A 16,216-nucleotide genomic window follows, 5' to 3' on the forward strand; every position below is an offset into this window, starting at 1 on the left:
TGGACAGATTGCAGCGCTTTCCCTACTGCGCTCTCTGAAGGCTGGTTTAACTCAAAGCGCCCTACATCTGCAAGTGTAGCCATGCCCTGAGAAGCTGAAAGCATGGTGGCTGACCCTGGATGAAACCTGGAAAGAGGTTTATGGGCCAGGGGAGCAGGCTAAAAGAGTGCTCTTTCTGCTGTGAGCAAAAGAAGCTGTTTCCTGCTATTTGATTCCCTCTGCACTCAGGATGTTGTGCATTCCTTGTAAATAAACACAACTGCATTTAAGAAATACCTAATTATCACCAATTTCTGCACTCAGCTGGAACACCCACAGGGCCTCAAACCTTGACTGGTCACTTGAGTCGCAAATGGGCAAAAACAGTTACACACACTAGGTTTGCTCCAAACCCCCCTTCTGGCTGTGTTTGTCTTTATGGCTAACTTGGTCACCCTTTATATTAAGGTTTCGTTGTTATACGAATGTGAGAGACATGAGCAGCCTGCATTAGAGATGGTTAACAAGCACATCAGTAGAAGGTATTATAGGTTACAAGCCACTGTTATAAATAATTTATTGCCTTGCTGGAGCATATAATCTATAACAATTGATTAACCAGCTATTAAAACATCTATTATTCATTTATTAAACCTTTGTAAACTATTTATAAATGGAACCTTAATATAAAGTGTGACTTAACTTAAACAGCAACAAATATAAACCTCAGCCTAACCTTTCTTTTGCACTTAACTATTTTCCCAGGAGAACCTCTTCTGTCCCTGGCCCTAGTTCCTTCTGCCTCAGATAGAACCTCAAATTCTTTTATACTCCTGGGTTGAAGCTATAGGACCACCTGCTCTAGGGCAGTTCAGCAGAAATAGGTCTGCCCTCTAAGCAGCAGGTTACAGGTTCCTGCCTTGAAGATTTATATTAGACATAGCACAATGAGTAGGGGTAATAGGATGGGGGGAATGAGGGGGGAGGGCAAGGAAGGATGAGGGTGACAGCAACACGGTCATGTGATAATTTGGATTAGTCATGCTCCCTGTATGGAGCTTCAGTTCCCAGGTGTTTTCAGGAGGAAGTATTTGATATTATAGCTAGAAATGAACCTGGAGGAGAGATTGGAATGAGGAGAGTGAAGTGGCCAGTGGATGATAAATGGGAGGGCATTCCACATGTAGGGGGCGCCACAAACTGACTCATCCCCAGCATGCAGCTGTTGAGCAGAACAAATAACGTCACCCTCTAAAGACTGAACTGATGGCCTTTAACTGAGCCAATAATGGCAACAAACAGCAATTATCTTTGAAAACTCTTAGATGACAATGACAGGAGAGATTCCAGAGGACAGAAAAAGGACAAATATTGTGCCAGGGTATGTCTACACTGGAAACTTCAAAGCGCCTCCGCGGGAACGCTCCCGCAGCAGTGCTTTGAAGTGCGAGCGTGCACGAGCGCTGAGCACTCCTGGTAATCCACCTCTACGAGGGGATTAGCTCCAAGCGCTGGGAGCCGCGCCTGTCTACACCAGCGTTTAAAGCGCTCAGATTTGCTGCGCTCAGGGGGGTGATTTTTCACTCCCCTGAGCCAGCAAGTTAGAGCGCTATAAAATGTAAGTGTAGACAAGCCCCCAATCTATAAAAAGGGGAACAAGGACAACCCAGGGAATTACAGACCAGTCATCTTAATTTCAGTACCTGGAAAGATAATTAAGCAAATAATCAAGCAATCAATTTGCAAATACCTAGAAGATAATAAGGTGATAAGTAACAGTCAGCTTGGATTTGTCAAAAACAGATCGTGTCAAAGCAACCTGATAGCTTTCTTTGACAGGTAATAAGTCTTGTGGATAGGGGAGAAGCAGTAGATGTGGTATATTTTGACTTTAGTAAGGCTTTTGATACTGTCTTGCATGACCTTCTCATAAAGAAACTATGGAAATACAACCTAGATGAAGCTACTATAAAGTAGGTGCATAACTGGTTGGAAAACCATTCCCAAAAAGTAGCTATCAGTGGTTCACAGTCAAGCTGGAAGGGCATATCCCGGGGGTCTTGCAGGGATTGGCCATGGGTTCAGTTCTGTTCAATATCTTCATAATTTATGTAGATAATGGCATAGAGAGTACACTTATAAGGTTTGTGAACGATACCAAGCTGGGAGGGGTAGCAAGGACTTTGGAGGATAGGCTTAAAATTCAAAATGATCTGGACAAACTACAGAGATATGGTTTGAAGTAAATAGGATGAAATTCAATAAGGACAAATGCAAAGTACTCCGCTTACGAAGGAACAATCACTTGCACACATACAAAATTGGAAATGACTGCCTAGGAAGGAATACTGTGGAAAGGGATCTGGGGGTCATAGTAGATCACAAGCTAAATATGAGTCAACAGTGTAACACTGCTGCAAAATAAAGCAAACATCATTCTGAGTTATATTAGCAGGAGTGTTGTAAGCAAGACAGAAGAAGTAATTCTTCCACTTTACTCTGTGCTGATAAAACCTCAACTGGAGTATTGTGACCAGTTCTGAGAGCTACCTTTCAGTAGGGTGACCAGTAGGGTGACCATATGTCCTGTTTTGGCCAGGACAGTCCTTTTTTTAGGTCCTGTCCCGGCTGTCCTGACTGTTTTGACAAAACTGGGCATTTGTCCTGTTTACTCTTGCCAACTGATCATCAGCCCCATACATGGGGCGGGGGAAGGGGAGGCTCAGACCTGCCCTGCACAAAGCGGGAGGGAGGATATTGTGGAGCGGGGGAGTCACGGGCTGGCAGCAGGGAGGCTCAGAGGACCAGCCCCACGTGTAGGGGAGTGAGGGGGTCATGGGTGGGCAGTGGGAGAGCTCAGGCTGTCCCTGGGTGCCAGTGGGGAGGGGGACCTCAGGCTGGCCCCTGGCAGGAAGCAGGCAGGTCTCGGACCAGCCCTGTGCACAGGGAGGAGGGGTTCACAGGAGGCAGGGGACTCAGAGGACCAACCCCGCAGGCAGGCAGTGGGGGGGTTTGGACCAGACCCAGGCACTAGTGGGGGGGGGGGAATCTCAGGCTGACCCCGCGCATGGGAGGGCAGAGCAGTGGAAAGGGGCTGGGGCCAGCCTGAGGGTGTCCTGTTTTCCCTTTGGAAAAATATGGTCACCCTACATTTCAGGAAAGATGTGGACAAACTGGAGAACGTCCAGAGAAAAACAACAAAAGTGATTAAAGGTCTAGAAAACATGTGAGGGAAGATTGAAAATATTGGGTTGTTTAGTCTGGAGAGGAGAAGATGGGGGACGGGGGCTTGCTAACAGTTTTCAAGTATGTAAATGGCTGCTACAAGGAGGAGGGTGAAAAATTGTTCTCCTTAACCTCTGAGGATAGGACAAAAAGCTATGAGCTTATGGGCTAGTCTACATTGGCAACACTAAAGTGCTGCTGTGGCAGTGCTTTAATGTGCCTTGTATGGTCGCGGCGCAGCGCTAGGAGACAGCTCTCCCAGCACTCTAAAAAAGCCACCTCAATGAGGGGTGTAGCTACCAGCACTGGGAGCACGGCTACCTGCGCTGGGACACTGTCTACACGGGCGCTTTACAGTGCTGCAATTTGCTGCGCTTGGGGGGGGTGTTTTTTCACACCCCTGATTGAGAAAGTTGCAGCGCCGTTAATTGCCAGTGTAGACGAGCCCTAAATAGAAGCAAAGGTGGTTAAGATTGGACATTAGAAAATACTTCCTGTCAGGGTGATTAAGCACTGGAACAAATTGCCTCGGGAGGTTTTTAAGAACAGGTGAGACAAACACCTGTCAGGTTAGCCCTGTCTTGAGTGCAGGGGAATGGACTAGATGACCTGTTGAGGTCCCTTCCAGTCCTACACATCCATGATTCTATGAAACTGGAATCCCTTGGGAAAGCAAATTCCAGAGTCCAGGGCCCATTCCATGATCTCACCCTCAATACCCTGTCACAGCACACAGACATTCCAGTCTAACAACAGCAGCTACTGGCACATCTGATCCCAGCTCTCATGTCAGTGTATATAGCGGGAGATGTGGACTCAGGATGCAAGGACCCAAACAACATAGTGCTTTAGTGGTCATTACCAACTCTTTGAATTCAACATAGATCAAATAAGAAGCAGGAGCTGTCTCAGAAGCACTTGAGCAACATGATTCTTTATACCTAGCATCAAGAGGCTACAGTCTTCAGCAGCTATAGCTGCTTCCAAGTGGTCCTCAAGGATAGTGTGACAATTTAGTGAATGCACAAACTTCAAGCCATGAAGAGCAGCTGTTTTTGTGTTGCTTTTGTTAGGACCAGGCAGGCAATTTCTTTCCTTTAACAATATACAAAGCGATATGGGGCTTGGCATCAGAAAACTCAGTTAAGTCTCTAGATGCTGAGCTCTTCTGGATAATTATAACTTTAAAATGGGCCCTGCAAAAGTATGCCCATGAATAACATCAATACCTTAAATACCAACTCCCTCCTTTTCTAGAGGGTTATTGCAAAGAAATTGAGCTCTCAGGCTATTCAGCTAGAAAGATTATAGAGTAGGAAATAGCCACTGCAGAAGAATCCCCAAAAGTTTTACAGATTTGAAAAAAAATCCCCAAAAGTAATTTCCTGCAAATATGTCACTGTTCCATTCCCCAGTGGCTCCTGCTGGCTACAGCAAGGAGCTCTCCAGCAATGGTCAATGTAGGCACGCTGGCACAGACTCCGGGCGTCTCAGCAGCAATAGCTTAATCGGGCTGGGAACCCTATTGCTAGGCAGCATGGACATTAGCACTCCTGCAATGGTGCACCCTGGTAGCAGCTGGCATGGAAGTGTGAAAATAATGAGATGCCAAATTGCCAGCGTGAGTAGAAGCACAAAAGAAAATAGTTGTGAATATTCCCAGCTCCATTACCTAATAGAATAAAGTTGCTTTTTCTAAAAAGAGATCCTGCTTCCCCCTGACTTATTTTTCCCAGTTTCTCAGCTGTTTGGCAGACTCAAGGGATGGCTGAATGAGACACTTCAGGTCTCCTGTCTTGACCTTTCCAGGATTTAGCAGCTTCTCTCATCTGGAGATCCAGCTAGTCCCTTTTATGAGTTAACGTAGCAGTTGTGAAGCTATTTCCTTCTTACTTTATTATTTGCATTATGGTAACGCCAAGAGACCCCAGTCAGGGATCAGGATCTCCTTCTGCTAGGCACTGAACACACATATAACAAAAAGATGGATCCAGAACTAGATGGTTTCAGGAACTCTCTACACTTGGAAAATGATCTATTGCTAACCAATGGTTGTCAACAACAAGACTTCCCCATTCCCCTCCTCCCCCACAAACTGCTAATAGAGATGGGATCAAATTGTCTTCAGCACCACTCCAGTAATCATGATATACACCATGTCCCTCTAAATCTCAGTCATGCTTTCTGTACAGCTACTAAAAATGGATTGGTCCCATCCAGACAGGAGTCAAAACATTCTCATTACCAGTGCAGGGGGCCTAAACAATATCAACACAGGTCATTTTCCAAGTGTGGAGAGATCGTTAAAGTAGAGCAAAATAAGCAAGTGCAGAATTGGCAGTGAGATTCACCTTACACAGAAAAGTACTCCCAAATCTACGTTTCACTTTTTTTAAACTATATTTCTATAATTTACTGTTTCAGATAAAATCTTGAAAATGTCCCACAGTGTAGCCAATGCACTAAAATTTTCCTGTGTTTGAAGAGAGCCTAAAACAATACTCCAAGAAATGTGAATTGCTATGGTCATATCAACGAGCATTAATTCTTGAACCTAAAGATGACATTGTTAACTATTTCACTGGTGAACACTGTTGCAAAACATCAAAACAATGTGTTTATTTTACAAATCTAAACTGCTTCCCACCCACCTCCTGTGCTAAAAGACCCAATGATTCCAAATCCAGCTACCAAACCCTTTTCTGACAGCTTCTATTGTGCAGTTAGGCATTGTCAATACAAAACTCTGTTGCAATGTGAAAACTGCAAATGTGGGGATGTCAAATAAATTGAATTTAATATCAATATTGATAACACATAGCCTACTGTTCTGGCTGGATTATCCATTATCATATTTAATTCATTTTTTTAAAAACGTAATTTTGTAATGTACATGAAGGTGCCACAGAATTTCCACTCTTCTGCACCAGAGTGCCACATTATCCAAGGACTTTAACATGGAATTTAGATCCAGTTTGCTGTGGACTACACAGGGGTTTACCTTAAAGTAAAAACTTTCCAGAAGAATTTCTTCATGTCTCCTCTGACCCAAGAACCCCTTAATGACAACTAACAAGGGGGTTACAGGAATGTCCCATGTCTGGTAGGTACATTCTGTCATCAAAGAATATCATGTGAGAATATCTTAAAGGAAAGCCAGGATCACACATCGGTCAATATCATTATGAAATGTATATACCAATACTTTGTATGGATAGTTTAAAATCTGTTATCAAGGCAGAATTGACAAACAGGTTTTCTATCAGGCAAGGGATGTTTATTCACCTGTCTCTCTGTTGAGATGCAGATTAAGCATTGTAAATTAACACAATGAATATCCATTTACATGTGAAGTCAACGGGGAGATGTGAAATCAATAGAGAAGCAGCACAAAGGAAAATAAGCCCTGGGTTCTTATCCTGACTGAGTAGAGACAATGAACTTTTGAGATATAAGTAAAAGGCAAAGAAGATGCCACTTTATACTGCACCAGGAAGTAAATGAGCAGTGCATTTACATTCATGAAAATGAGATCTCAGCCAACCTTGGTTGAAACTCTGCAGAGGATGTTGTGGGGGTGAGGTAAACTTCTTTAGACAGGAGGTTAGCCTGTTAAGGTTAGTCTCCAGAAAGCATGTTATGATTTTGTTTTATATGTAATTTTTAGTTCCATTATTCTTGCTCACTATCTCTTGAAACCTTGGTAATTAACTTATCCTTGTTTTCACTATCAGTATATCTAAGTGCTGTGATATTAAGCAAGGGGCTGATCTTAGTTGAATCATATAAGCTGGTGTTTACATTATTTGCTTGGGGACAGCACACTTGGTATTTCTGTGAGTGTTCAGTGGATAAGGAGCTGGTTCCAAGGGACTCAGGGACTGGGGTATACTTATTGTTAATCTGCAAACAAAGTGCTAGCATTTCCCAAAGGAGAGTGCTTGGGTGAGTAACAGGCTGGTGGTGCCAGGGAGCTGACACACAGCTAAGCATAAACAAATGTCCCTCACGCTGAAGACAGGGGGCTAACAAACTGACTCTCAGTCCTTGGTACCCCAAGAACCAACACATCCCATACATAGGATGAAATTCTCCCCTGTGCAGAGGACAAGCAAAAAGCCAATGCACCACTTTAGTCTCTCTCAAATGTAAGTCGTGCACGGATCCTTTGCATGGGGCAAATTTCACCCAGACAGATCCTGTGGGAGTCTCTGATCAGTGTGTGGCTGCACAATTTGAAGAGAAGAGTTGAGTCAAGCTGAGCAGAGCAGGAATGGTGTAGGACAGGATGGAGGCACAGAGTATAGGTAAAGAGTGATTATGTTGCTAACAGGACTCTTATTTGCAGGACCTCCATTAGTGACCTCTGGTTTGTCATAGCAATAGGGCTTTGTATCCATAGCAGCACCATTTAGAGGACTTTGACAGTACAGTACAGTCAACTTCATCTTCAGTGAGATGAGTGTATGATGAGCCTCACTCAAGTTTAAGCCTCTGAGCTTCATTAGAGTTCAAGTGGGTGCATTATGCTACCATTACAAGTGTAAACAGTGGCACAAAGTCAAGGCCATTGAATACAAGTTTCTTCACCAGAGGCTCCTCACAGAGAGCAATTCTCCAAAGGCCACTATTTTAAATGAACCAGGATTTTATATTAATATATTTCATAAATTAACACTGTGGCCCATGATCAATCATACTGATGTGACAAACTGAAGGGTGTGTGTGTGAAGGGTGTGTGCACAGATGGTGTCTGGGGGAAAGAGAGGGCTTGTGCACATGATGTTTGGGTGTATCCGTGTGGGCAAGTAAAGACTGTTGCCTGGTTTTGTGTTTGTTACCTTCAGCTGTCATTCCTCCCTTCTCAATACAAGAGGCAGAACTCCTGCAGGAGGGAGCAGACCAGGGTAACTGAGATGAGATGTACTGGGGACTCTTGAGGAGAGAATGCACTGCTTTATGCACCGACATTAATGTCTGATTATTCCTCCACTCTGCCATGAGCAAAATCATGGCATGGAGCAGCAGAATAGCCTGCTACCACTTGTCACCAAGTTTCTGGCCCACAGTCATGGGAGATGGCCAAGTAGTAATACGCCTATGAAATGCCTAAACCCTGCTTGTAAATTCAGTAAATGAATTACTCTGAACATATGCAGGCTGGCAAGTGCAAATGAGAGGCAGTATGCACAGTGAGTTAATCCAGTAACTAAAGGTTTAAATGGAGTTCATATGAATTAATGTGCTCTCATAGGCCAGAAATGCCTGGAATTGATCAAGAGTGATACTTTGTTGCAACTAATTAATACATTAATTATATAAATAAGCAATAATGCTACAATCGTCCATCCTACACCTGGTTAGTAACCTGGGCAGAATAGCTTGAGGATTCCTGCTCTTTCTCAACTGGTGGTCTGAACTCCTTGGAAGTTAAACAATTTTAGAGGAACACCAATGAGGTGATTTATGATTCTTCAACCCAGAACAGGGACTGAGACCAGATCCTCAAAGGGATTAGGCACCTAACTTCCATTGAAACCAATGGAAGTTAGATAGGGTGACCAGATAGCAAGTGTGAAAAATCGGGACGGGAGGTGTGTGGGGGGTAATAGGTACCTATATAAGACAAAGCCCCACGTATCGGGATTGTCCCTATAAAATTGGGAGTTAGGTGCCTAAACCTTTTGAGGATCTGGGTCTGAGCCCTGAGGTAAGATGTAAAGACTGATTAATTAATGCTTATACAGCACTTTGAATGCACAAAGCTCTATACGACCAGTGAGTATTGCTACAATTTAAGTGTAGACAGGTCTGGATGAAGGAAATGCTTGTTGTATTTGCTAGAAAACTGGGGAAATGGCGGGATTTGTATTTTTTGATTCTAGTTTCTGAGGTGTGAGGAGGTAAGCACAAAGAGCCATAACTAGAGAACTCCCTGACTGGGAAGTCCCTCTATATTATCCTGGTCCTCTCTGGTAACTGTTGAGGACCAGGAACTCTGTAACCACTCTATGGCATCCATGATAGGGACTTTCATTATCATCCATATTTCCATTCTCAGAACTTTCTGAAAAATGCTCCTTTAGATTAACATTGTAGACTTGGTTTCAGAATCTACCCACAATAGTTCCCCCCCCCCCCCACACACACACACATGATTTTGAGCTATTAGAGAGTGAAGAATGCACTTTTCCAGTATTTCATTATGCTCACCAGGAACTCAAATATGGCTGGATAAAAAAATCCTCTAAGTGTTACATCTAAATCGTCCCTATGGAGGAATCGTGGAGGGAAGGAGATAAACCCTCAGAAGTAAGTAATTTGAAAAAAATCACTTCTGAACGTGCTCAAGAGGTATCTGCTAAGGTTATAGCAGAACCTACCAACACTACACCTAATTTGTGACATCCAATGTTGGAGCTCTCACCTGTTTTGCCCAAGAAGTTACTATTTCCAGGTTGTGTTAAGGAAAATCTGGGGGAGCAAATTAGTGCATGTCACACTGACAGCACAATTCTCCAAAAGGTGCCCCGATTTTCTGATCCTGGGTAAAAGTACCAGTTGGCCATGTAAGAGAAAATCCTGCTGTGTAACTGCATGTGGCTAGCTAAACTTAATTTACCCATGTGCAAGCTCAAAATGGCATTTTGTGTGTGGGCATCTGGCAGCATGCATACAAAGACGGCACATTTAAATTATAGCCTACGTTTCTATCTACTCCTGTTACTGATGCTCTCATCTGCTTTCTTTTTAGAGGTGCTGCTTTCCTGTTAACCCAGCCTGGCAGAAAAAATAGCAAGGAGTTGCCAATCCCATTCACTTCAGTGGCCCTGGATCATTACTCCCAAGATCTCCAGACATCTCAGTGAGAGAGGAACTCCAGAGCATAGTTAGCACAATTTCAGTGTCAACATGTAGAGGCCCTTTGTATCTTTCCCACATTTTGGGAGGGAAGGGGATAGGGTGTTTGCTATCTTGTTAAAAACAAGGAAATTAAACGCAAAAACTCTCTCCCTCAGGTACCTATTTGGGTCCCAACACTGTGTATTACTAGAATCTTGTGAGGACAGGTTTAAACACAAACACACTGCCCCTTCTGCAATGCCCGTAATAAATGAATTATGCCAGTACTAAATCATTTCTGTTAGGCTCTCTTGTATTAAAAACAACATACTAATCTATGGAGGTGGTCATGTGCCTAACATGAGAGAACAAACTATCCCATTGTGATGATAACCTTTACCCTTCCCCATCCATCCATCCTCCACCCCAATGTTTCCCCCACAACCCACTCATCTAAAATTTACATTGCATTCTCTTTCAGGCATGGACAGTAATTTTCGATGAGTTCTGTAAAGTTCCCATCATGCCTTTGTGCACCATGAAATAATAGTAATAATAATAATAAATAGAATGCAAAAGTTAAGTGTTTCATAGTAATATTAGCTCACCCACACTGCACATAATACCTTTGATTAATAGTTATGCTAGTAAATGTCACCTGAATCTGTACAGTATGAGCAAGGTAACATTACTATGGCTTTGATTTAGCAAAGTGCTTCAAGTAAGTGCTTAGATGCTCTGCTGACCTGTGCCTCGTGAGAGCTTTTATTTCTTCACTCCCTGATTTTCTGCATCTAAATGTGTAACCTTAACATTGCTTTAAATGTAAATACATTTGGCCAGAGAAAATTGCCCTACCTTTGCGCGTGGGCTTTCCAGGTAGGCAGAATAAATGTCCTGCAATTTCTATGCTCTGGGAGAGATTATCTAGATTGATGTTAATGGGGAAGGGGAATGGTGGTGATGTTACAAGTACCATTTCAGATAGTATATGCCAGAGTGTTTTGTTGGGATAACAGTTGCGCTCTGCCTAGGATGGAGTTCATGCTGCTAGCATATGAACAGCATTCTATTTGAATCTCTAACTAAAGGGCCAGAAGCACTACCCTTCACTTTTAAATATATCTGTCTCATACAACTGGATACATACATGTATGACCCAGTATTGGCTGGTTCCACCATGCCAGAACTAGTATTGTCTGGTTCTGCCAGAAACTGAGACATGGATGGCCAGGCCTAGTGGTTGGTGGAGTGGCAGTCAGCCTAAGAACCAGAGCCAGTGGTCAATGCTGGAATCAGGAGTCAATAGCAGACTCTCAGAACAATAGGGCTGGCAACTAGGCTGGAACAAGCTAAGGCCTGTGGTACCTGTCACCGCTATCAAGCAGGGGAATGTACCAAGCCATGAAGTGACATTAGGCAGATTGAGTGGCTGTTTCTCCTGTGAGGCTTAAATATCTGTTCTGAGAGTCACCAGACCAACTCCTGACTTGTGGATTGGCTAGAGCCTAGCACAGAAATGATTCATCGCCGCATGTGGCTTAATGAGGCTCTAGTTCAGGGATGATTCATCACCTCACAGGTTCTCTGGGAATGGGCATGACTCCACCATGTGGGAACAGGTACTGGCTGGTTCTCTGGAATGGGTGTGTCTCCCATGCAGGAATTGGTATTAGCTGGTTCTCTGGGAATGGATGCCATGAGTTGGTGTTGAGCTAACATGAAGTGTGCCAGTGAAAACAACAACATAGTTTTCCAGCTTTTTGGTAAAAGCATAGGCTGTGACTGCTAGTCCACACTGGAAACCTTTGTCTGGGCGTGCCACTGGTCAGGTTAGGAAGGACAATGAATAACTGAAGAGGTTCCTAAACTGAATTGCGGAGAGAGCTGGCTGATGCTGGCTCCTCATTTCCAGCTGCCAAAATTGCAAAAAAAAAAGGTAAAAATACAGTATGGTTGCCAACTCTTGCAATTTTATCATGAGTCTTCCAATATCTGGTGTTTTACTTAAATCGCCAGCTCCAGAAAACTATCTAACCAGCCTAGGGTATGTCTATACTACAATAAAACACTGGTGTCTGGCCCATTTCAGCTGAGTCAGGCTAACAGGGCTATACAATTACGGTATAGATGTTCAGGCTCAGGCTGAAGCCCAAGTGCTGGGACCCCCCTGAGTGGGGAGGGTCCCAGAGCTCAGGCTCCAGCCAGAGCCCAACTGTCTACCCTGCAATTTTATAGCCCCACAGCCCGAGCTAGCTGATGCAGGCCAGCTGTGGGTGTTTTACTCAGTGTAGACGTACCCTTAGATACTTGTATGGCCACTATTACCGCAGTATCCAAGCACTTTACAAGTTCTAATGGACTTATCCTCAGAGCACCACCAGGAAGTACTATTATCCCCCTTTGGCAGACAGCGAATGGTGGCACAGAAAGGCTAAGACTCAGATCTTCAAAGGTGTTTAGGCTCCAAAGTTCCATTGATTTCAGTGAAAGTTAGGAGTCTAAACACCCTTGGGGAGCTGGGCCTAGGTGACCTGACAAGGTCCCATTGGCAGTCTGTGAAAGCGCAGTGTCTTGAGCCCAGCTCCCCTAACTGTCAGTCTAATGTCCTAATTTTAAACCAGTCTCATGATCTGAGGAGGCCCTGACTCATGACTTTTTTTTCATTTCGGGTTGGCAATACAGGATTCAGTACTTTCCTAACATCATTTGCCCCAGGGAAGTCACCTGGTCCCCAGTGGGAAGATAGACGCTCTGAACTCTAGTGAAAGGGGGAGGGGAGGTGGGCTCAGCACAGCTGTGAATGGAAAAGGAGATGGGGCTCACACAATGGCGAATGGGAGGGAGACAGCCATACAACAATCTCTCCCTTAAAGTGCCACGAAAAGATTTGAGAATCCTTGAATCATTGGAATGGAAAGAGATCAGCTAGGAGATCACTTTATCTATGCACATCACCTTCTGCTAAATCATTGCTTTTACCCCTCCGGTGTGCCAAGAAGAGTGAGTGGTTCCTTTGCATAAACATGGATTGAAAGGAACCACCTCCCTTCCCTTCGCCTGAGCAGGAGACCCCGCTTGCTAGGTGTATCATCCCCCTGATAGGAAATCGGCGGGAGCAATTTTCATTTTAAAAGGAGTCTCTTTTGAGACAGTTTCCTGCTGGGAAAGAGGTTTTCTTAGAAATGGAAGCATCATATCAAACAATATCTCCAGAAAGCTGACGGCTGCTGATGTCACAACGCCTACTGGTGCCCATTCTGATGTCACCCACTTCCACAGTTCCAGGTGGGATGCAGTTGAAAGGAACAATACAAGAAATGAATGTCTTGTTTAAAGTGACCGCAAATGAGAATTCCAATCCATTCACACATCATAGTCTAGTCCCACCTTGTCAGTCACCCAACCCCACTGATTTACTCTACACCTTCAGTAAGTAAACCTAAGAAAGGAAGGAATTACCTTGCAAGGGCCCAGTGGGTAAAATTGAAGTAATGAGATGAAATTAAGCAAAAGAAACGTGAAGTGAATGGGGACCGGGGAGCCAAACTGAGATCGGTGAAAGAGCGGAATCATCTCCTAAGGAGAGTCATACCAGCCTCTTCGTTCGTGGGGACATTTAAAATTGACAGTCAACGCCCGGGAGAATGGACTTAAAGGAACAATCCGTGCCCTGCAAGGGAGTGGGGAAGACTAGATGGTATCTAATACATATCTCCCGGCTGTCCTCTCTACAGTACTTCAGTTGTAGATTCACGCAGTCCTGCTCTTTAATTTCATACCAGTGGCACAGAATGAGCATGATCCACACCAGCTTATGATTACACATCCCAGATTGCCCAGTGTCTGTGTGTACACACACGCGCGCGCGCGTCCTTAAACCCTTGACCAATAACCGCCTAGCCCCTTGTATTTGCTCATCGCTCCCCTTCCCTTCTGTTTTGTTGTCTCCATCAGAGTGTCAGCTCTTCCGGACAGCGATCGTATCTGCCTAGTTTGTACAGCGCCCAGCACATTGTAACAAAGGTGTCGCCTACGGCACTTGCTCTCCGGCTTAGGGAACAGGAACGACCCCGGGTTTGCTTGATAATGACACGGCCTCGTGTCCTCCCGACCCTGATTTATGCCCTATGTGCCCCTGAGTCCCTCGCTAACTGTAACGGAGTCAGGGGTGCCGGCTCTACCGCCCAGACTACTCCTTAGCGGTGCCCGCGGCCAGGCGCCGGGCGAAAGCGGGGCTACGCCAAGCCCAGGGCTGAGTAGGCTCTAGTGCTGCAGAGGGGAAGCGTCCCCGTGTCCCCAGAGCTCCCCCAGCCCCCGGGGAACCGAGACTTGGGGGGCAGCCAGGTGAGTGCCACGTGCTTTGCCGGGGTGCTGTTAGAAGGGGGGGAGTCTCTAGTGGCGATTGCCCATGAGGCTGCAGGCGGTGGGGAAGGCGAGGGGACCAGTGCCAGCCGCTGGGGCCGAAGTGCTGGGTCCCCTAGGCGAGAACTGCCTCCTGCGCTGGGTACCAGTCTAATATGGCTGTAGACTGGATCCGAATGAGGTGCTACCGATCGTGGCTCTTTCCTGAGAGCCGCTTCCCAGGGCGATCCGAATCTCATTGGCCCGGTGCGGCGCTGCCCCGAGCGGCGGGGCCGGCTGGTGGAATCTGGGCTTTGAGTCCCGGTCCCACGCCCCCCCTCAGCAGCTGGAGCGGTTCGCTGGCCTCTAGACCCCTCCTTCTGCCTTCCCCTCGCTTCCCAGATGTTGCGCCAAGTGACAGCCCACCAAAGGCGAGAGAGAAGCGCAGAGAAAAAGCCATTTTTAGGCAAATGGAGTCCGGGAAAGTTGACAGAGAGACAGCGCGTCCTCAGCCCGCCGCGGGAAAGCCTGTCCGTCCCAGCTGCCCCGAGAACCCCGCTGTGTGCAGGGACCGGGGCAGACACCATCCCTTTGACCACCTCTGTACCCCGGCGCGATCACCTCCCTCACCGCTCCCGCCTCCTTCCCGTCTAACTACACCCCAGAGTAGCGGGCACGTCCTTGCCTAGGCGCAGAGGGCTCTTGGGGAGTGGGCGGCGGGGGGGGGGAAGAGAATCACCCCCCACTATCCAATCTGCGCTACCCCCCTCCCCACCATTCCTGTAAACTCCTTGACCAAGGGCACCCCCGGGCGCCCGCTCCGGCTGGAGAGGTCACTGTCGTAAGCAGAAGCCAGGCGGAGGGATGAACATACCCGCGCTCCTTGCCCGGGGCAAAGGCCAGACAATGCCCGGGCCGGGGATCGCTCTGTGCATCCCGCCTCCCCCCACCCCGCACGGCTGGGGGAGAGCCGCTCACTCACCGGGCGCCCCCCACGGCGTTAGCGCTCTGGCGCCGGTGCTGTTCTCAAAGCCCATGGTGCATCTTCCCGCACGTCGGGAACTGCTCGCGGCTGGAGGGCTGGTGCCGATCAAGGGAGAGCAAACGATCCCCGGACGCCGGAGTCCGCTTCATGGGAGGCTCCCTCGGGCATTTCCCTCGCCGCCCCCGGCTGGCTCCGCTCTCGGCAGCTGGGGCTGCGCCGGGAAGGCGAAGAGAGCCGGAGCCAGGCCGGCGTGGCGTGGCCAGCGCTCCTGCCGGGGCCGCCCCGCGCCCAGCCCTGCCCAGATGTGCCGCCCTCTCGCGCTGACAAGCGCGCGCCCACTTTTCTCCCCCGTGCAAAAAAAGGAAAAAAAAAAGAGAGAAAGAAAGAAAGAAAAAGCAGCCAGGCAGCCCCGGAACCATGATGTAATGGAGCCTCAGCCAATCACGGCGGGGCTGCGAGCGCTACTTTCCCCTCTCACCCAACCTGGGGGGACTGTCGCTCGCCGCTGGCACATCACTGGGGGAGGGGAGGCAGGGCAGGGCCCGGGCGGCGGGAGCTCAGGGTCATGCCCCCCATTATTTGCCTTTGTCTGAGGCACCGTCCCAGAAGCCACCGGCCCCAGGTGTACAGTGGAGGGCAGGGCACAGGCCGCCCTGGCTCCACTGTGAATGGCCGAGGGGGGAATGGGGGACTCTGTTAAATCTCTGCTCCCAGCCCTCCCTCCGCCCGGGGCAGGGGGAGAACCGCCCGGCCCTTTCCACAAGCTCCGTGCCCATGGACACAGCCGAGGGGCGGGAGCCGGCCCTGGGCTGTGTTGCTCGCAGGGGGGTTATGCGCTTT

General features: G+C 47.1%; 1 protein-coding gene across 2 annotated transcripts in view; it reads right to left on the minus strand.

Moving 5' to 3' along the window:
• The window catches only part of CHRM4 (cholinergic receptor muscarinic 4), a 40,266-nt gene extending 24,540 nt beyond the window's left edge, over positions 1–15,726 (minus strand). The window contains exon 1 of one of the 2 annotated variants that reach the window (XM_005302260.4): positions 15,374–15,726. In XM_005302260.4, the coding sequence (XP_005302317.1) occupies positions 15,374–15,428 (55 nt within the window). In that variant the 5' untranslated portion in view covers positions 15,429–15,726. The remainder of the gene's footprint in view (positions 1–15,373) is intronic. The other variant, XM_005302259.3, reaches the window with a different exon arrangement.
• Between the last annotated feature and the right edge of the window lie 490 nt (positions 15,727–16,216).

The sequence above is a fragment of the Chrysemys picta genome, chromosome 4 (assembly GCF_011386835.1).
Source record: "Chrysemys picta bellii isolate R12L10 chromosome 4, ASM1138683v2, whole genome shotgun sequence".
NCBI classification, from domain to species: domain Eukaryota; kingdom Metazoa; phylum Chordata; order Testudines; family Emydidae; genus Chrysemys; species Chrysemys picta.